The sequence below is a fragment of the Aythya fuligula genome, chromosome Z, assembly GCF_009819795.1.
Source record: "Aythya fuligula isolate bAytFul2 chromosome Z, bAytFul2.pri, whole genome shotgun sequence".
Taxonomy (NCBI): Eukaryota; Metazoa; Chordata; class Aves; order Anseriformes; family Anatidae; genus Aythya; species Aythya fuligula.
In genome coordinates, this window is record NC_045593.1 from 78,274,213 (window position 1) to 78,296,735 (window position 22,523).

General features: G+C 39.0%; 1 protein-coding gene across 1 annotated transcript; it reads right to left on the reverse strand.

Annotated features, from left to right (window-relative positions):
• Positions 1 to 1,262: 1,262 nt before the first annotated feature.
• On the reverse strand, positions 1,263 to 22,441 carry TMEM167A (transmembrane protein 167A). Its single transcript, XM_032206299.1, has 4 exons — positions 22,378 to 22,441; positions 10,949 to 11,058; positions 5,540 to 5,574; positions 1,263 to 2,484 (listed from the first exon to the last, which is right to left on the reverse strand). Exons 1-4 carry the CDS (start codon positions 22,378 to 22,380, stop codon positions 2,414 to 2,416), a joined length of 219 nt encoding a protein of 72 aa, XP_032062190.1. The 5' UTR covers positions 22,381 to 22,441; the 3' UTR covers positions 1,263 to 2,413.
• Positions 22,442 to 22,523: the final 82 nt, after the last annotated feature.

Below are 22,523 nucleotides of genomic sequence, written 5' to 3' on the forward strand. Positions count from 1 at the left end.
TTTGACAGTAAGAGAGATGAGGTATCAAGCTCTCCAAAGACAAAACTTTGCAAAACAAGGAACTTACCCTGAGGCGAACACCTGCCTAAAGCAGTCGTTTCAGAACAACTGACATTTGTCAGAGCTTAAAGATCCTGGTTTTGGATGCTTTTACTAGGGGCAAGTGTTGAGCGGCCCCAACATAGCCAACACTTATCTCTGGCTACGATCATTTCTAAAGCTTGCACACAACCTGCTTCTGAACTTTTGTGTTGCCAGCAGCTCCTAAGAGATGTGTTCTTTACTTAGCCACTAAAGTAGTAGCATAGAGAAACTCTGCAGCTAGTAAGCCACAAATATCCCATAAAAGTCACAAAAGGATAAGCAGAAAAAAAAAAAAAAAAGAAATCAAAGATGCATCCATTAAATATCTGTGTTTAGAACAAAATGAAAAGCTGTTGTAAAGAAATAATTTTAAGGATTGAATTACATGTGATAAGTAGGAAGAGGCCTGTTTGCTTGAATTTCTTCAACCATAAAATGCTGTGAACAGGAAAGGCCTTTGTAATACAGTGCCTTCTTGTAAATGGTTTTTGGACTCTCAGGGCTTAAAGAAATTTCTTGGGTCATTTCACTGGTATTCCTAGTCACAGATAAACACAGAGATTACTAAGAATTAATCTGATAACTAGGACAGCTTTAGATGCACTGGAGATGTGTGAGTATCTACAAAAACCATTAGTTATGATAAAGTCCAATAAATGTTAAAAACTAGAATACAATTGCTTAATATAAAAAGTTATCAGGTGATTCTTTGTATATTTTGAACATGCATTTACCTGACACTCAAAATCTAAATCTCCTTAGCACCTTCCCTCCCCCCAGCTGTAGGAATGATGCCTTTGAAACCCAGAACTGATTTGCTTTGATGCTACATTTTGAAAAGTATCCACATTTAAAGGTACAGGATCGGACTTGGGCTCTCTCCCAGATCTCCTGCTCAGTTTAAAACTTGCATCTGAGCACACTGTGGTCACCATCACCATACAGCTCTGTACTCTTCTGAACCTGCATGGTTTACATTGTTACTTATTTGGTGCAAAACAGAGAAAGCTATTTTCCCTGTCTGCAGATTAGAAATCAGTTTTGTACAACAGATTATTTGTGATGGTGATTTAGATTATACATGGGATAATGACTAAGCTAACTAACAATCCTTTCTAAGTGCAAGGTAATTTAGATGTACAAAACAAGTTTTTCAAGCAAAAATGATGACAAGTACATACCTTTCAGTGTGTTTTATTGCCAGCTAAGCTCATTCTGATCACACACATTTTTAGAACAACAAAAAGTACTGCTGACAGACAACTCTCTCAAATGCAGTCAATATGAAGTCATGTAGTTGTCTGGCATAAACACACCCGTTAGGCACTATTAAAATAAGTTACTAAATCAGTAAAAGTTTGAAAAATTATAGAACAAACACTAATGGCAGGTATTTAAAAAGATAACCTAATAGTAAGTGTAATCTAATTTAGTTGTTTTCTTTAACCTTTAGAACATCAGGACATACAACTTCTGTACCTGCAGACTTCTAAGAAGCTAACCATTCACTCAGCTGATTTAACAACCTTGTATTAAATGTATCAACAACAGCACATGAGCCACTAGAATCTTTTTGACACAATTTTGAAAAAATGGAGAATGATTTATGTGAGAGCTAGATTCCTAAAGATGAATACATATATTTCACAGGGTAGTCAAGGTTCTCAGATCCCACATATGTGCATCCTCAACAGATAGTCTGACATCACTACAATAATGATCCCAATCCCTGTCTTTATATATATTTCATCTTGACAATAAAAATATTGATAGATTATTTGAGGAATTTCAGGTTTAGAAAATAAAAGTTGAATGTAACTTAAACAAGAGGTCATGCTTTATGTGAATATACCTATAACAACATCATAGGATTTGTTCAGACAGTAAGAACCAAAAATACCTCTGTAAACATATCCTATAATGTTCTTCATTCTTCTAAGAGTGATCTTATTGCTATTGCTAGATATGTAATTTTTTAAATTTCTTTAAGTAGGTCTATCAAACATGAACATGAAAAGCCTATTCAACTGCATGGTGTAAAATATACTCCCATGGAACTCAAATATACAACAGACACCTTTTTAACAGTTACATCAGCAGTGTCAGTACTGGTGTGACATTAGAATGTACTTATCATACTGGAGTTAGTTACATTATGATCACTAATACTGTACATGATGGTCCATTTGGAGGAAGAGGGTTGTCCACAAAGAGACAGGCTATCCAACGTAGAAGAGGAGAGTAGACGGCACTTCCCAAAGTTTTCCTGGCAGAAGTTCTTCCATGCTTTGCTGTTTGGTAGTAGGACACCAGGGACACTCTCCAGTTGCTACTGTACAAAGAGGATGCTGAAGGCCATCACCACACAGCACACAGCTACATATGGGCTCTTCCGTTCACCTTGGGGTGGGGAGAACAAAACAAAACAATCCAGGCATAACTAAATAGATCTAGGTGGCTCCTAGTCTAACATGGTAATTATCACACTGCATGAGCAAAGTAACACTGAACGCTTCCAGCTGGAGAAATGCTGTTACAACTACAGTTGCGTATTGGGGAAGAAAACGCATCCGAGTGGGAAAAGTAAGTTGTAGGACAGGATATATTGCCCCATATAAGGACAGAATTGGAAAGGACTCCTGTCTTATTAGTAACCATCTTTTCTGAGATGCTATTTCTGTGAAAACATTAAAGAAAAATACAATGTGTTGTTGCTATCCCTTACTGCCAGAGAGTCAAGAGGCAGGCACCAGAAGGCTAACCGAGACACCAGATCTTTTCCTGGCTTTGTTCTCGGTTGTCTTGACAGCTAACACTGCTCAAAGGCTACTCCACGTCAGCTGAGAAGAGGTGTAACTCAGTGCTGTCTGGCCATGATGGCTGCATATGCAGCATGCATCTTCTACACGTAGTATCATGTAGGAGCCAGCGAACTGGCTGGGGAACTTACAGCAGCAGACGTGGCCAGATGCTTGTTTTTTTTTTTTGTCTTTGCTAGGGAGACATAACATCGCGAGCATGTGGAGAGGATCTGGTCCACAGATTTTCAGGTTAGTAATAAAAATGGTCAACAGACTGCACAAGGTGTACAAAAATCTCTATTTCTGATACTTTCGAATTAGTGTTATAGCTTTGCATGGCACACCATTGACAAAATGTAAGTTTGTCCCATTAACAGACATATGTTTGGTAGCAAATGCAAGCAAAAGAGATCTGTTTTCACCTATTTTCATCCAGAACAAAATTGTTATGAATGTCTCTTGCTCACCAAATACGGTATGGAAAAGCAAACAAATAAAATCTTAGGTAGGGAACTGTAACATTGTCATGGGAACATCAGTAATATTAGACTGCTAATGATTTACAGGAACACTTCCCCAACTCAAACAGCCTGCTGTTTTTGCCCTTCTGCTTAGGCATCCCTCTTCATGAATCCATTGACTTTCCTCTGGAGACCAGAGAGCCTCCTACACTTGATGGTACTTCCAGCCTACAAAACTGTCAGAAGTGTTAACACCAGTGTCTCTTTACGATGAGCAAATTCCTGTTTTGATGTGTTCAGAAGCATAAAGACAGAGTTGGAGCTGTTTGCTTTAAACAAAGTTCTATTTCCTCTTGCTGTGTAAGGTCTTTTATCTTGCTACAAACTTTTCTGAGATGTTATTTTCAAAGAATCGATAAAGAAAAAGAAAAAAACATGCCAAGGCTCTCAAGTCCAGCATTATTAAGGTGTAATTCTTAGGAAAAGAGGCTCTTTCATTAGCCAGACCTTCAAATACAGCAGAAACAAACTTTCCATAGGAAAAGAAAAATAAAATACTTGTAGCGACACCTCCCATAAGCAGGGGTGACTGCCACAGTGACATTACAAGATGTTGTCATGATCTGGCATATGTTTAATTAAACTTCAAATAACTGAATGAATTAATGTCTGCAGTTTCACATCTGTTTAAAATAAATTTTTGAGGAAGTCCAACTCCTACAGTTTAGAGTATTACAATTTTCATATGGGTTATACTTTCCTGCTCTTAATTTTCTTGAAAGAGAAATCACCATGTGGCAGGATTAAACATCATTTTGCACAACTTTGTAAATATGTAACCACTTGCTGATTATTAAAATCTTATGCACATGTGAAAAGGTTGTTTAAACATTCTGGGCACGTTATACGTAAAGTAAGACAGTGGGCATTTTCATTTTTAAAAGCCTACACTTTCCTCCAGGTCTTTTGTGACTAACTCAAATAAAATGGTGGCAATCACCTTCAAAGCACATTTTCCATACCAAGTGCATTGTAGTGTTATATAAGGAAATATACAGCAGGAATGTTAAGATGCTTCCTCATTTCTCAGCCTGGGAGAAAAAATAAAATTAGATCATTCCAAATGTAAACTGAAAAGAAAATAGTGTTTTACATGAATAAGAGAAAAGGAAGCAGCTCGGTGTGGGGCACAAGAGAGCATGTGTTACCTTGGATGCAGCAAATGTACTTTATTAAAGTTACTACATTATGAAAGAGGAAGATTAACTGCAGTTCTTAACTTTATCAAGTTGACAGGGACCTCGTAAAACCTCTTGTGTACTCTTTCAAATGCCTTTTAAAATTATTTGCTGTGCATGGCTAATAGAAAAAAAACACGCTTGCACTTAACTAAGTAAAAAAGAAGATGGTAAGTAACATAACGTGTATTCTCCAACCTTGAACAAACACTAATACAGCTGAAATTTAGATTTATTTTTGCTAGTACAGCTCAGAATTCATTTCTAACAGCTGCCAAATTACTATTATCTTTCAATTACAATATTAAAATTGGTTCTGCTATGTCCATTATCTAAATAGGACAATACCATTTTAACAGCAGGTCTTCACAAAAGAATGCTTTTTGCATCAGTGCATTTTGACATGCTGAAACACATGTCACGTTCCTTCAAAGCCTGAGAATAAAGAAAGGGGAACCATACATCTTCCTCTAGGATCAATGACAAGTAGCAAAATCTCAATTTACAAGTCCAATGTTTCTGCTCTGTATTAACAATGCCATTTGTAGATCATACCTTTTTATTTTACTGTTTTAAGTCTTGTATATACCTCAATGCTAAGACTGAATTTGTGTTGCATATGCCCATTTCCATTTCAAAATAAATTCAGAATGATGGTGAAAATACATACAAATATCAATGCTATGGGGAAATGCCCAACACCAGACATAGTTGATCATCCTGCACACAGATTCTACTTGAAACTAACAGCTTTGAGTAATTTAGAAGTACACAGAAACTTTCAAGAAGAGAGAAAAAGTTATAGCTCACGTCCCCTATCTTAGCTGTATTTTACGGAGGTCAAATATACATTTTTTGAGTGTGGTTTTTACTATCACATTGGAATATTATTCTAATAAATAAGGCATGCTATAGAAAAAGCATTGGTTTTAAAGATTTCAAGGAAAAAAATTACCAATCCTGGCGCATTTCCAGAATATTCCCAATAGTCTGCAAAGATAAAAGAAATTGATTAGGTTCTTGATTTAATAGAATCTTTTAAGAAATAAACTCTGCCAATTGATTAATTTTCTTCCTTCCATGCTAAACCAATCCAAATAAACAGTTTATCAAGCTGATGCTGTTTTTGACATCAGAAAACATCAGATACCAGTGTGGGGTACAAGCTATGACCCACAAGCCATGAAGTTCTTTCTAAGTCCAGCAAAACTTCGGCATGCAAGAAAAACAAAGGTCCATTTACTCAGTCTGTGTTCCATCAGAATTCCACGTTCTACACTTTAGTAGCTCAGAGAAAATCATGAAAAAGAAGAAAAAAAAATAGAACTAGAAAACCAAAGCACAAATTGCCAACAGGACTCCATGTTGCTGTATATGGATTTTTTTTTATGCTAGGTTTTTTCAATCAAATTTTCCTGCAGGTATAAGAGATGAGAAAACTGTGTATTTTAAATGTAATGCTTTGTAGTATCTTTTATATTTTTTTATATTTCCCTTAGGAATTGCAGATAAAAATGCACTTTTCAGCAGAGCACACATAATCTGGTATTACAGAATGCTTGCCTTGAAATATGTTACAAAACAATTCTTCAGGTTAGTTTTTACTTTTACCAAGGTTGACCTAGGTAAAGTCTCTCTAATCTTGCACACCCAGGATATTAATGCTCACAACTGGAACTAAAAAAGGACAAAACCAGGATTCAACTATTCAGAGTATATCCAAAATGAAGTACAAGCAAGTAGGCCACATATTTATATTCTCATTACACGGAGAAATTAATCTCATATTGACTCCTCAAGAAGAATAAGAGAAGTGGAATGGAATGCTTTAGAATTTCTTAAGAAAGATGGAAATAAATACTGAAGCTTCCTGAATCAGAAGGCAGTTTTCAGTCTTTCAAAAACTGGTCAAACCTGTGTTGAAATAGTGTCTACAGGAAGGTTTGCTTCGTAGCATGACTGGTTGCAGTGTAGAAAGAACATCTGGATTTGACTATATCGACTACACAGATTTACGAACTAAAAAAAAAATAAAAAAACCTTAAGTGTTTCTTTTTTTCTCTTCTCCTGACATGTTTATTAGCAGTAACCTCAGTCTACATTATCTGCGGGGCTTCATCTACTACCTGCTGTGATAGCAGATCTCCAGGTGCTTTCCCACAGTACTCTGAAACAATCTCCACACTGGTCTGATTACTTGACTTCTCTCTCCTGTTCCTGGGCTTTGGCAACTATGTACTTTTTTCCTATTTAAATGCAGATAGGTAGGTTTGGACTACTTGCCCATGCCTACTGCTGAAGTCACCATATCCTACCTTTTTTTTTTTTTTCCTTAAGAATTTGTGTTACTTCATATTTGTACCTGGAGCTCTTTTATCTTTGTTTACTTCTGTATCTCTCTCTCTTTCCATTTAGCAGCCTCCTGTTTATTTCTGAAATAAAAGTCTGGGGTTGAGCAGGTCAGAATCATGAGTTCTAAGAGGCTGCAAGTGACTGTAGTTCTCAAAGTGAAAGTGAAATGCTTTTTGACCAGTGTCTCTCTTGTTGACCAATTTTTTTGCTAACGGCACTCCAAGCATTTGCATTAAAAATAAAATAATTTTTTTTCATTTGTTTTAGATCTTTTTACCTCAAGCCAGAAGTACTTCTATATTGTGAAAGCTCATTCTTCTGTTTTTGTATAATTCCACAAGCAGAAGTAATAATTCCTGCATGTAGACCATCACACACTTTTCCAGGCTAAGAGGTCATACAGTAAAATAACCCGAAGACATCTATGCCGTTTAAGAAGAGACATGCAGGAAATGGCACTTGCGTAAATCCTTCAGAGCAAAAAATACAGCCTCAGAGTCCTGGGTGAATGGCACTCAAGAGTATTGAAATTGTTGTTATTCTCTGTAAAATGAAGATCTACAGATTGCATGCAGCAAAACCACTGCAAAAACTTCCACAGCCTGGCACCTCATGTTCACATCGCTCAAGACTATGCCTGGGAACTCAAAGAAAGAAAACATTATTGTCCTTTTCTTATGCATACTTGCAAAATTTTAGCCAGGAAGAAGAGTTATTTTTTTCAGGCAGTCTACAAATCTGTTGTTTGTATGACAATCTCGGCAAGGATTTTTCTTTGCCTTTTCAGTTTTTTGACCATGTATAACAACATAAATTTATAACTGACTTCAGTTATAGTATTGTACATTGTTCCTAGTGTTACAAAACTTCCTTGCTGGTGGACATAAGAATTTTTCCTTCTAATATGGGAGGTACAAAATAGAATATGGGTTTCATCAGCTGCCCTTACTGCAGTTGACAATTTTTGAACTTAAATTCACCACTGACATGAAATCTAACAAGCCTACCAACAGAAAACTCAAGCACATTTTTGAGACGCTTGTGCTCCTATTGGAACATCCCAGTAGATCTGTTTGTCCATATGGTTTGAGGCAAAGCAATAGCAAATTGAGATGTGGAGTTTCCACAGCTGTAAACACAACCTCTGGATACATTGAGGAGCTCACGTTAGTAGAAGAGCTTCTTCAGGACTTCTGCCCTCCTGTATTTATATATTACTGCTCACCTCAGGTCCTCAACATGTACCTCTTCAAGTCAAAACCTTTACAGAAATGATGCTTCTTTGAATGAATCTCTTCCAAAATAATTCTTCCTTAAGTAATTATTCAAAGCAATTGCATTGCTCCTTATTCTCCCCTTCATGGAGAGAAAAACTCATTCTCATTTTGATGCACGTGAGATATGTCAGTCTGGCTTGCAAACGTGCAATTTTCCAGCAGCCACACTTAAAATATATGCACAAGCTGCTGCACATTCCTCACTGCCAGTGTTAATCTTAAAAGCAACAATCATGAAGGAGGTGTTGGCTATCTGGAGGAAAAAAAAAAAAAAAAAAAAAAAAGCTAAAAAGAAAAATCAAAGAAATTGAACCAAAAAGACAAAAAAGGGTTAACCACACCTCACTCTTCTAGACTGAGAATGCTGCAAAAAGCCGCTGCCCTGTGTCTACTAGGACAATCCTACTGCAATTGCAGTCAAGGAATGTGAGATATACTCCAGTGCAATGCTTACGGCAAGTCAACCTCCACTATGTAAGCTAACACGTCTTCCTGGTTAGCCAGGAGAACAGAACTGTGTTGTGGTGCACGTTCTCCCCTAAGTTACTATGAAACAGTACATCTCCACTTACTTTCCCAACCTTACAAGCTACTGCTGCAGACAAAGCACATGGAAACACTCATGATGCTTCAGGGAACATGAAGGTTTAAAATCCTGTTTGGCTTGGTAGAAAAACACACATTTTGGCAGAAGTCATTGGGATGAAATACAATGTTATGAGGACGGGTGACATCACTCTGCAGTGCCCTCTCTCAACCAACAGAAACATGTTTCTTTACTTACTAGGTCAACAGACCTAAATCTTCAACAAATTTACCAGTGAGAAATACAGCTAGTAACTACTAACATTTCTTCTCTGTGTTGCTTTAGTATTTTATTGCTGCTTTTTTATGCTATTAATTTGAAGCAGGAATAATGAGTTAAGATCATCTCTGGGGTAAAAAAAAGTATCAGTAAAAATTTTATCCAGTGTGTCTAGACGTTTCCATTTGAGCACGGAATATGTCAGCGAAGAGGGAGAGGGGTTTAACAGCATATGATCTCCATGTAAACATCTACCATTCAGGAAACAAATTTCATTGCTTCCAGGCCAACGTTTTATTCTCCAGTACAAAGCAGTCTACATACGTATATATGAAACAAAAATAAAATAGTATGTCCAACATTTATATAAATACAAACCTACGGATCAAACGCACAACTCCTCCACTGTGTCAGCACCCTTTGAAAACATTTTATGAAGAGACTTCTATTGTGCTCAAGACAGATTTGCCTCAAGAGTAAACAGAGTAGCTCCAGATTAAAGGATCTATTCCTTGCCAAGAACAGCACTAAAATTTTAATCAGTAAAATAAATATTCTTGCTTCTTACTATGTATACCTCATTGACTATTGTGTTATCTTCCATTAGCAGACACTCAACCCACCACCAAAAAATAGTCCTTCATGAAGTCATCCCTTCGTTCCATCTTTACTACTATCAAAAGAAATCTCACATGTCAGTGGTAACCTTATGGTCTCCTATGAAAGGAGACAAACATTTTCATGTCAGAACTCCCGACCAAAAAAAAGCTATTGTACTCTGGGTAGCTTACATCACTAAAAGAAATCTTGTGTGATAAAATGGAAATTCCAGAAGTTAACTACAATGAGGGTTTTCAGAAGACAAACCCTCTGAGATTCTTGGTAGGAAGGGTCTACTCAAAACTTGGCACTTTTTCAGAAAATTAAATCCCTAAGTGATAGAAGATAATTAGGCAAAAAAAAAACATTTTCTTTAACAGAAAATGATCTAATGGAAAAAGTGGACAAGTTGAACACCCAGAGATGAAAATTTTGCCTGTTCTTTCCAGTTAGAACATTACCAGCTAGAATTACTTACTGTTTCAATAAATACTATCTCCTTTGTAATAACCTGAGGCAATGGTATTTCTGAAGTAGTAAGGGTGGCCTCAGTGGTTTCTAGGTCAAAATTACCCAATCATTACTTCAAAAACATAGTTTTTAAATCACGGTTCTGCACACTGCTCTTTGCATCCAACACCCCATCATATTCTTTGTAGTACGAAGGAAATTGGTAAGCCAAAAGGTGAATGTGTTTTAAAAGCATAAGCAAGGCACAGACTTGGCTATCCCCATTTCCCACCCCACCCCAAAGTCAGTCTGAGCAAGGTAGAGAACCATTTTATAGCAGTAACATCAAGTACATTCCAAGAGAACTGGGAACACAAGACAGAAAAAGGTTGGTCACCCAGGAAAATGTACTTCAGGAATAAAAGTGAGATGTAATCACAGCAACCAAAGGGGAGAAAAAAAAATAAGCAAGGCAGCCTCTGCTGATAATGCTTTATTTCACAGCTTTAAGAATCAAAAATAAATACATCCTTATAGCAACAGCTAGATGCAGAAAAATGCTTCCTGTCTCTCATTTCTGTACCATTAACCAGCATCTAAAGAGAAAACTGCAAGCCCAAAAAATAACTAAAAAACAACAATAGCTGGCTTTGTAAGTTAACAATTCCTTACTATAAAATTTCAATGTTCTATTGTAGGAAAGTAGAAAATTACTATCTTTGTTCTTATCTTTATTAAAGACAATCTAAAGCTTTTTTTGTCTTTAAAGAAAAAAAAAACTGTCAAAATAGTATTTATATTATCACAAACCATTAGAAGATACTAAGAATAAAACAAAAAAAAACAATCTGTGAATTTTTAAAATGATCAAACTACATACCCAGTTTTGTTTTTGTCCAATAAGCTGGGAGCCAAGGATCTGATATAGGCACAGGTACATATGAGCAGCAAGATTACAGTCAGCAGACTCTGAAAGTTGAAGATGGCAGACTATGGAAGAAAATGAGAAAAGAAAGATTACAACTTCACAGTACAAACTTCCCTTGCTGTATAAGCTGGAGAAAGTAAGTGATCCTTCCTAGGATGCACAACAAAAAAATATATAATCTATGTTGCCAGTGAGCTAAAATCACTGGTAGCAGCCATTATTCTGCATGCAATGGTGAAAGAACGGAATTTTCCCTTCCCAATTCATCCCAAAAAGGGTGAAGAAATAACACGCAAAACGGTAACCTTACAGCTTTGCTCCCAGGCAGCTGTTCCAAAACCAGTTTCTGGAAACCCATTAGCAGCAGTCTAAGAGTTACAGAAAACAGACGTTCCCCCTCAGCCAAGAATAAGCGTAACTGCGGTTTGCATCGAGTACTATGGTGGTGGTGAAGGTGGAGGTAAAGAGTATTTGACAACTAAACCAGTAGCAGCCAAAACACAGTAAAACAAGAAATATGCAGGGGAATTGTTAATATACTACTTTATGAAGACTACCCTCGAAGCTCAACATTTGTAGAAATATACAACTAGACCCACCTGAACTACAAAAACACAACAGATTAATTTCACTTCGAAATCACTTTTTGATTTTAAATTTAAAAATATCTTTGCTATAAGTACATTTTGTAGAAGTGCTAATTATATGGAAAATGCTAGACAAACAGAGAAAATAGTTTAGAACTAAAGATTGATTGCTTTCGAGTGAACGTAAAACGCTTACTGGCAATAAGAAGCAGTTATTGAGAAACTACTAAAACGTTTGCTTATTTGCTAAAGTTTAAAATATCAGGAAATTCTCACCAGGATCTTTTTAAAACTAAAGTCTGAATCTCGTGAGGACAAATGTTTTTTAGTCACCAGATTATAAGCAACTTTCATCGTTCAAGTGACACATATAGAGGGAGAGTAGGTGCTCATGTAAGGACTGCTGCCTCTCCAAAACAGTGCAACATCTGGAAGAAAGCTTGTTGATGCTGATTTCCAGCAAGTGCTACATCGCCGTTCCAATGAATAATATACTAGCAACCTTATTATTATTGTTTGTTTGTTTGCAGTAGGTTCCCTGGAATTTTTGGAAGAAATACTGGGCAACTAGTCCTTGTGATTTGTATTTTCTAATAACTAGCCCCAAATCTGAGGCTTAGATTTCTGTTACAATGTTAAAATAATGCAGCTGCATGAATCTAAGGCTTTTTTTTTTTTTAAATTTTTACTTTAAAGTTAGCATGTCTTAGCTGACATTTTGGTCAACTTAACAGCACCAGGTAGTATAACAGACAATTGCTTACTGCAGACACACATGCTTTTGCTTTGTTCCACTACCCTCCTTTCCACATCCTATTTGTTTTGAACTACAAAAAGTAGAAAAACAAATAGAATGAATTCACTCTTCATCCTAGATTTTTGTGTTACAGATGAATTCATGTCTAAATACATCACAGTTTTTCCTACTGCTTAACCCAGAAGGCCAAGTAGTAGTATTTAATTAAGTGTAAATACTTTGCACTTATGGAGGGATATTACATTGCTGTTTCCTTCTTCAGGCAGAGAACTGGGTGGGATTTGTTCAGAGCACATCAGAGCTCCCATTTCCCTATCCTGAGGCACAGCTCTCTTGATCTGGGTGCACCTTTTCCTATGTCACAACATTCTGATGTTCTGAAGCTCTGAGAATCAAATTTCACTAAATCAGTAAGAAAAAAATATGACAATATTGCAGTTCACAATTGCACTTTGATACTAAGAAGATGTTAGAGAGGACTTCTACTACCTTTTTGGTACTGAGATCTAGAGCCTTGATAATTAAAAAAAAAAATAATAAAATCCTTAGCTTATGTAGAAGACTCTGTGAATCACATGAAGCAGTACTGGAACATGCATCACACTGCCAGCCTAGATCAATGCACAAAAATTAACACAGATGTCCCAGCTAACAGGATCCAGCAGGCCACTCTTGGTTGGAGAACTATACATGAAGGAGAAACAGCAGAGGGAGGCTCAAAGAGCGACTGAACAGCTCTGCTGGAGCTGCAGACTGAACAAGAAGCTCAGCATCCTGAGGTGGCATGCCCCCAAGGGAGGGTTAGCTGGCTTGTACTGGGTGCACTACTCTCAGTCTGCCCTCTGCTCTGTCTGAAGCAGGAGCCACCTTGCAGCAGCTGCCTTTGCAAAGGAGCAAAACTCTTAAGCCAGCACCCACAGTCCTCATGTCCTGACTACAAAAGACCGGGAAACAAAAAGGAGAAAAAAAAAAAAAAAAAGAGAAAAAAAAAAGCATGGGTTGAAAAGGTGATTATTAGGATGTACAGAGATACGGTGGGTGGTGGAGAAAGGTAGAGGGTAAGTGGCAACTGCACACAGGAGGAAGAAGGAAGGTTTCTGTAACAAGGGCGAAGAAGGACAGGGGATGTGACTCAAGCTGAGCAGTGATCCAGTACCCAAGGCCAGCCCGCTGGTCCCCAAAGCTGAGGCCAGCTGCTCTTCTCCCTAGTAAAGGCATTAGCTAAATCGGGTTCAGTTTAGTATTTTCGCTGGGCTAGCTGAGCCACCTTTTAACCTACAGTGCTCTACGTAAAGGATGTGTTACTTTCAATGTGCAAAAGAGGTGCTCACCACCACCACCACATCTTGCCCTGCTACTGTCCAAAACCCTTCCCAGCTTCAGGCAGCGGGCAACTCTCCACTCTGGCGCAGAGGTGACTCGAAGCCTAGACGAGGCGGCATCCCCTGGCTCCTGCGGGTCTAGGAACACATCGGGGCTGGGTCCGAGAGCGGCAGCCTCAGCAAGGCGCGATATAGATGTACGTAGCCCTCTGAGCGGAGTAATTCCGCCAGTCCCCCGGGACAGACAGCTGCTCCCGGCATCACAGGGCGCAGTGCCTGCCAGCGCCCCGTTCCCATGAATTCCTGCAGGCTTCCCGCTGCAGCTGCTGCCCCAACAGCCTGGCGCACGGGGCACGCAGACGCAGGGAAAGGGCAGGAGGCAACACGGCCCCATTTGCTGCGCACCGAGCAGGGAATGTAAACGTATACTCATGAAATGTGTGATTAGTCCATCAATAGGGACAGTGTGTAATTGTTCTTTGCTGGGCTTCTCAGGCGTTTCCCCCGATCTGCTATAATTATATATATGCCACTCCGCTGAAACGTGCTCTGAATTACATGTATTTACGGGTCACTTCGACAGGACAGAGGCGTATTTTTGAATTGGTCTGCATTTTTAAACTGGAAATGAAAATTCATTTCCGAAGCAGATGGCTACACATTTCGTATCTGAAATAATTCGTACAGCCCAACTGAATTCACAGAAAAGGGCAACTTGCATCCTGCTGCTCAAACTGATGCAGTTAAAACCTGCTCTAAGTCGTACATTACTTGAGACCCATTTCAAAAAACATGGCATTAAGGGTATCAAGCTATTTGCAAAACGCTGCAATACAGGTAAGTTTAAATTCACTTGATTAAACTAGATTCCTGTGATCGAAATGCAACAAATCAGCATTTCCAAAACAGTGCTGACTGGCTAAATGCAGATCCTAATTCCTATCAGAAGTACATTTCATAACATGGAAAAGTTGATGCTGTCTTTTAGATTGCATCCACATGCTTCTCGAGACTTAGATTGCAGATGCAGAAACGAATCAACACTGGTATTTTATTCCGATTCTGGACAGTCTCAGCCGTGGCTTTAATTATACACCCTTGTTTTTTCGTTTTTTGTGCATTTCTGACACTGTGGAAACAACTTAGTAGCTACATTCTGTGCTACTTAAGCACTTTTATTTATTATTTTTTTAATTTCCCTCTCCTGTGTGCTGCCTCCAGGTAGTTGTGGAGCACTACTGTATCACCTGAAGCACTAAGGAGGTATGGCATTTAGCAGGACTTGCAAGAGCAAGTTGCTTCACAGAGCTTCAGAAATTTAAGACCATAGATTTTAACATTAAGAGCTGCATGCCTGAAGGCTCTTTGAAATGCTTCTCAAAATTAGAACTTAAAAGTCACCTCAATATTATTCCCTCAATCACATCGTATCTTAGTAAAAATAATTCCATGTAAATAAATTCCTGTAATACAGAGAAACAAAGCACGAATACTCCTGAAAGTTCCTGCACATATATGGTAGTTGGAAGCCGTGTTATTGCTAGAAATATCTGAATGTATTCCTATCTGAGACCTCACCTAACCAGCAAGGCTGTCAGCACAGGGGATGGATGCTGCAAGGAAAGGGATGTCTCCAGTTGCTTCTTGGTGAGTTTGCTACAACAGAGGAGCAAGAATTGGTGCAACAGCCTTTTAGGAGGATGAGTAGCAAGGGAAGAAAGAAGTCCATTAGATAATAAGCGGTACTTCAAGTGTTTAATATGCTTTACTCAGTGTTGATTTAAAGTGGAAAATTTCCTGTGCGGCTGAGAAACGGAACCCTGATGGGCCATAACATTTGCACAACCCACGTCAACCTGATTACAGACAGCATCATGAGTCCTCCAATTCAGAGAGCATTAAATTTGCTACAGTCGGGGAGAAAATGAGGCAGTTCAGAGCACTACTTATCAACTACTCTGGCACTTTATAAGAGTATTTAATTCAATGTGCTGAAAGGAAGGACACTCTCAGACGATTGCCTGAATTCTTTGTGATCACTGGGAAATTGATGTTCAGCCTCAGCAGACATTGCAGTCATAGACATGAAACTTTGTTCTACAAGGAAAACACATCCATAGCCAAGACTTTGTACTGTATCCATCCCTGAACTTGTTATTTGCTCCAGTGCTCTGACATTCTCTGATTAATGTATGATTTTGTTCCATGTGTTTGCAGAGACCACAGCAGAACTGTGATCCAGCTAACAACGCAAACCTCGGGCAGCACTGTAACTTACACTGTAAGTTTTGATGCTACTCTGCATGTCGTGGAAGGACCTGCTGATTTTCCCCTTACCTCATGTACTTCCATGTAAAATAAACTGCCTGGTATCAGGGCTCTTGGGAAGAAAAGAAAAAAAAACATACAGGAGGAGATTGTAAATCCCATACTGCTGCCCTCCTGGGTTGGTAGAAAGCCTAAAACACAACCTCTGGCAGTTTATCTGAAGACTGAGAGCTGAAACCAAAGCTTAATCTGCACTAGACTTGCAGTATTTACGATATGATTGTTCTATCTCTGATTGCAGTGTGACCACGATTTCGTCTGTGTCCGCTAGAAAAAGAGAGGCCACTGGAGTGCCACGGTTACTGCTATAATCATTTATTATGTGCACACATATAGATAAAATATTGGAATATTCTTAAGAAAGAATAAAGAAATTTTTATATGCTGCAAAATACTGACACCTTCTAGAACTGCTTTTCTTTTCCCTCTATGATATTACTAAAACAGATGATTATGTTCTCTGCAAACAAAGAAACAAATGCTAATGGCTGACTGTGTAGCTGTCCTCATATTAAAACGTGAGCACGAGTTCACATTGTGGTTAAACCGTGGTTAAGCAAGACCTTATAAAAATGAAAAAGCCTGTATTAAAATATTAACTCAGAGGTACCATTCAACTGCCATCAGAGAAAGCTGAAATCAATCTACATGAAATTTTAATGAAGAGGCCCTTGAAAATCTGAAGGAGAAAATGATTATTATCTAAGGTTTCTGTTAAGTACTGCCATTCTTACTTTCCTAACCAAATTTTAGGAGTATAAAACTGTTAAAAGGCGTAGGAAATAAAGCATGTAGCACTACTCCAAGCCGAAGGCCAAGGCAAATTGCTAAAAATTAAAACACGCATGTAATTATTTTACAACCTATTCTGAAATATTTTTTCCAATCCTGCCAAACATAATCTTAAAAAATGAATAGAAAATAAACATTTGTAAAAGAGACATGCTAATTAGAATTATAAGAAAAATAAAAAACTTGCGAATCAGTTAAATTTGATGTTATGATTGGCAAAACTACACTCGACAGCTAAGCAAGAGGTGTTTAGACAAAACTGGTTTATACTTAAGAATCCAGACTCTGTTTTGTTAGCAGTTGTTGGTTGCTCCAACACGAATCAGGGTATTTAAGTTTACTTCATATTCATCCCAGCATGTAGTTTCCAAGAAATTTAAGCACGGTATTTACATTAATTCACACTTCTGCCTGTCATACTTGCAGTTCCACCCAAAATATTTACAATCACACAAAGTTTGGTTAAGACTCAATTAGAATAAGAAGGAATCTTTTCCTTACACATCTATTGAAGAAATAGGTTTTCTAACTGAAATGGCAAGTGCAACACATAGGTGGTAACAGGTATGCTTTTCAGTCAAACTGAAGAGTAATATATCTGTTTTAAGATATAAACAATTTTTTAAACAATTAGCAGAAAGAAACAGGTGTCCTCTCCCACAAAACTGCTCAACTTTAAAACAAACATCTTAAACCAAAAAGCAAACTGAAGTTACAATGTTAAACTTTTCATATTGGTGTTGTAACACGAGTGTTGTCTATACACTTATTCACAAAACATATTTTATTCTTGATGTGGCAGCAAAAGCTCATGATGTCTTTTCCTCCAAATCTTTTTCGCAGACTATAGTTTGCAATTTACCAGATTTTTTTCCACATTCTTCCACCATTTGATAATAGGAATAATTTCTATAATCCAATTTCAAGAAGCTGAAATTAAGCATGTTCTCCAGAGTAGCAGGGAGCTAATGGTACTTTCTGGAACTGTAAGTAGAATAGGTACTCATTAGCTGTTTCCACACAGCTCTCAAAGTGGACATAAAATCTTGACTTGTAGCTCTTTTGCCACTTCTGCCCTAAAAACCTGCCCATTAGAGACTTCTAGAGTGTACCTGAACAGAAGGAGAAAAATTATCCACATAAAAGACATCTTCTCCCATAATCAGTTCTGGCTTCTCTTGCTGTTCAGAGAAGCAGCATGGCAGATTATACCTGTACTGCCTTTGTCCTTTTTACAACTGAGCTGCATAGTTTCTGCCAAATTAGATAACTCTCCCTTCTGAAGTTGCACAACAAATTGCTTTGTTTGCCACAAATTTACCAGGGAATCTTAACAGTAGAAACAGAAGAAACAGTAATTAAGTGGGTGAGTGGAAGCTCTGAGAGTATTTCTAACATGCCCGCACAGTTTGAGTTGGATGATATTCCTACTCTAATGAAAAGTGTTCAAACCATGTGAGAGGTAAAGTTGATTTGCAACACAAACTGCAACAGGAATTTGAGGAGGTACACAGAAGAGAGCCAAAGCTCTCACAATGAAAGACACCGAATTATTGTTATATTCAATACTTTAAAATCAGGGATATAGCTAACATTCTATCTGTAAGCGTTTGATTATTAAGGTACAAATTTACAAGCGAGGGTCAAAAACTAACTAGATATGGCTCCACAGCACAACAGGAAAATGCACTATTTGCCCGAATGCCTCTTGGCCCCACAGAAAGCCTGTGCAGTTCAAAGCTGAATGTGCCTGCTGAGCATCCTTACAAAAAGCCCAAGACACTGCATGCAAAAATGGGACAGTATCTACTTCCTGTTCCTAAGTCTGAATAAAAGGCACATCCTACAACTTACACAAGAGGTAAAAGCAATAAAAGAGGTAAAAGTAAGTAAAAGTTACTCAAGGAATACAGAAAAGCTCTGCCAAGTGTCTTGATGCCCACTGGTGATGGGCAGGCCTCCCACACCTCCTGTGTCCCTTGTCTGGCACAGACCAGATGCATGGATTAGATTTTCAGCATCTGTAAGGCAAGTGCCAGCTGGCTCCACTTTGATTCCTGCGTTACAAAACTGAAACTGAAAATTTCTGGTGGGTTTGAACTCCAAGCATTGTGCAGCAGCACTACAGCGACTGCAGTGGATGAGCATGATGAAGCTGAAGCCAATCAAAAAATTACATTGACACACTGACTATTTCATGACTTTTTTCTTTTTCTAAATAAAACCTCAGGGTTTGGATCTTGAGCTGGAAATATAGAGCGCATAAGCAGTTCATTACTAATTTGAAATAGCCTACAGAATAAAGGTGACCTCCTCCACCCTTTTCATGTTATTAATGAATAAAGATGTTTAATAGTAGATGGATTGCCAGAAAGGCTTAGTAAGAACTGTTTGGCACTCAGCAAGGAAATTGTTTCTCTCAACTTGTGTCATTCCTTCGCTATTGGTCTCTGGTAAAATTTGTAGCTTCCCTACATCCTACTCCTCCCAAGTCAAATTAAGAGATGCATTAAAGAGATGTATCTTACAACGGCAGAATAAATTGTGTCCTCTGTTCCATAATCAGAGAATAAAAATATTAATGGTATATTTTCACATCTTATATACTGACACAGAAGTATCTACAGTGACCATTTCAAGCAGTAATTTACTACAGATTTCCTACTCCGCAGCAGCATTAAAATTTACATGTGCCGTTGCAGAAGGCATTAGGTTTACTAACCACCAATACCAGTGCAATGAAGACATTGCTTCGCTGCCCCTATCCAACCACCCTATTTCTCCTTTCCCCTCTCCATTCCAGTTCTCTGACAACCCTGCTATTACGACAGGAGGCGAGGTGCATGGAGAGCAGGTTCTTCTTTTCTCCTCAGTTAGTAGGATTTGCTTCTGTTCCTAGGGGCTGGCACAGGGTCAACACACACTGAGTGCAGGGACGTGAGTCAGTTGTTGCACGACTGGCAGCAAAGGAGGTCCCAGCATCTTTCTCCGTTACTGCTTAAGAGGAAAATGCTCAGACTCCTTGCAAAAGAATGTTAGCTGGGCAGCAAAGACTTTGTCAGATGAAAGGTTTTTTTTTTTTACTGCAGCTGAAACTCCCTGAAATTCTCATCACTTTTATTCAAAACATTTCATGCCTGATGAAATATAAAACTGACATGCACGAAGTTGTCTGTCATTGCTCCAAAATAAACTCGTAATAAAAAGACACGTATATGTCCACACATAAGATGAACTAGGACACCTTTTCTGGTCCTATCTCTCTTTAGCCCATTATAAAAGCAAAGCTATTAGAAAATTTCAATCAGGACTGATTCCTTGTAACTTCCAATAAGCCAGACACAAAACTTTGAAGACACCTGAAAGCTCGTTCACAAAATACTGCCTTAGATTTTGGTGTGTTCATATCCAAGATATTGGCTTGGATCAGTATTTACTAAGGAATTGCTTTTATGAGCAATTCTCCTTTCTCCTGTAAACACCATCCTTAGATAGTAACAAAGGTTGTGATAAAAACGTTTGTCCCCATGGAAAATTCCCAATTCAATTTTTCTGCAGCAGGATGGGGTTTGAGGTCCCGTCCCTGTCCTCACCAGAGGGTGACGGGGAAGAAGCCATCTTTGTAAAGTCTTCTGCAATTCATTACTTTCTGCATCACCCAATCACAATTATAGTCATAAAACTACTCTGAAGTTTCTGTATATTTATTCACACTGCTTGGGTGCAATTGCACATTTTTACTACAAAGAAAAGTGAAGACTTCCATTCAACGGGTGAAAGCTCATTTTTAAAACAGTTACTTCAGGCTTCTTCATATTTCCCACCAACCAAACCTGACACGTATAGTTTATTTTTTAACCCCAACAAAGTTTCATTGAGTTTTCAGATATAAAATTTCAAAAGTTAACAGGATAAAATGACTCACTGATTAGTGAAAGTCAGTGCTATTGTTTTAAGCAATACGTGTTCTGCTTTTAAATAAACCGTGCAGCTGCCATTATACTGCATCCCTTCCAGTTCCAGTACTTTTGTTTAATCCACTGAGCACCTTCAGCCCCCTTTCAGAGTTGCCTTAAGCTAAAAGGTTTTTTCTACCCACCGGCAGTAAACAGAAACACACAAAGTTGTGCTTGTAGACACAGGATTAGATTGATAGAAGCCTGCTTCTATATATTTTGTTGTCAGCAGGTGGCCACTCACCCAGAAGAAGTTTGGACTTGTGCAGTAACTATGTGGTACGAAACCCTGGGAGAAAATGGGATGGAAAGTTCCAGGGATGAAGTCCTTCAGAAATCTTGCTACTCACAGAGCTAGTTTGTCACAGTTGCAGCTCATTTACTTTGGAGAAAGAGGGACAGCTCTGCTTTCTTCCAGTTGTTTCCTATCTCACAGTCAAGTGTGCATGTGGAAGATTGTTAATCTAAGATCATGATTGTTAATCCCAGGAGATAAGATTTTTCTGCAGAGCCATGACACCACAGGCAGCAAGCAGCACCACAAATAACCCAAAATCCTGATCAGGCCACGAGGCTTATTGTCTCCCCGAGGAAATTCAAACTCTACAAGACTGAGGAATCTTACCTTCACCTCTATATAATGAGAAAAATCTCATTAAGAAATTCTAGCACGTTTCAGGTTCCTTGAACAATACAGCCTAATCTCCTGAAATCAATATGGATCAAAACAAACAAAAAAAACACTCTTAAGAATCATGCATGCCATGATCTTTTTGTTAACTATAAGCACTCGTGTTATATTTAAGTGCTAACAAGGTAGTGTAAGGTGTCTTACTGATCATGGAGCTTCTCTTGCTTTTGTTCTACACCCTCAAGTCCTTTGCAGTGCTATGAAACACAGCAAGGTAGGGGTGCTGTACTGCCATGGTATCTACCTTTCCAAGGCACAAATTGGAGGTGATGGCTTCACTTTCTTCCCACTTGGCACACACTTTATGTATGCATGTTTGGGGTATTCTGAGACAACTGATGCCTCTTGCCAGGAAAACCCTTTGCTCGCTGCTCGAAGCCGCAGCTTAGCACAGGTTCACCTGAAAAATCTGCCAAGGGCCCTTGGCAAGCAACTTCCTCTCGGTGACAAGACCTGCGGCCTAGGACCTTTCCTCGAACCAAACCCTGCCAAAGCTCCGGAGGTTCTGAACTTTTAAATCCTTTAACAAACGTGGGGATTGCCAAAACAAAAAGACTCAGGGGGCAGCCTCACCGCACGCACCACTCCTGACGAGCAGCAACCTGCCAGACGGCCTGGAAACGGTCACCTTACAACGAAGGGTGTCGAGGCCAAAGCTCCGCAGGTTACAGCGACCCCAATTTATTTTATCCCCTTTATTTTTACAGGCGCTTCAAACACTTCCGCGTTCCGCTTGTAGCGGGCCAGGCGCTCATCTCTGGCTCCTTTGCTTCTGCTTTGAAATCTTAAAGGCGTGTGCCCGCAGCGCTTCACCTGCGCTGTTAGAAGGTTAAATCGCAGTAGATTTTAGCTCTAACCGAAGCACAAGCCCCTGAGTTTTGTCACCGTCAAGTGCTGGGGGGGGAATAAGGGGAGAGGCCGCCCGCCCGCCCGCCGCCCCGCGCTTACCATGGCGACCCGCTCGCGGCCACATCACACTTCCGGCGGCGGCCGGGCGGAAGTCGCGGCGCTCCTCCGGGCGACGCCGCGCGGAGCGGAGCGCGGGCGCCGATTGGCGGAAGGGCCGGAGGGAGGCGGGGCGGAGGGGAGGGGAG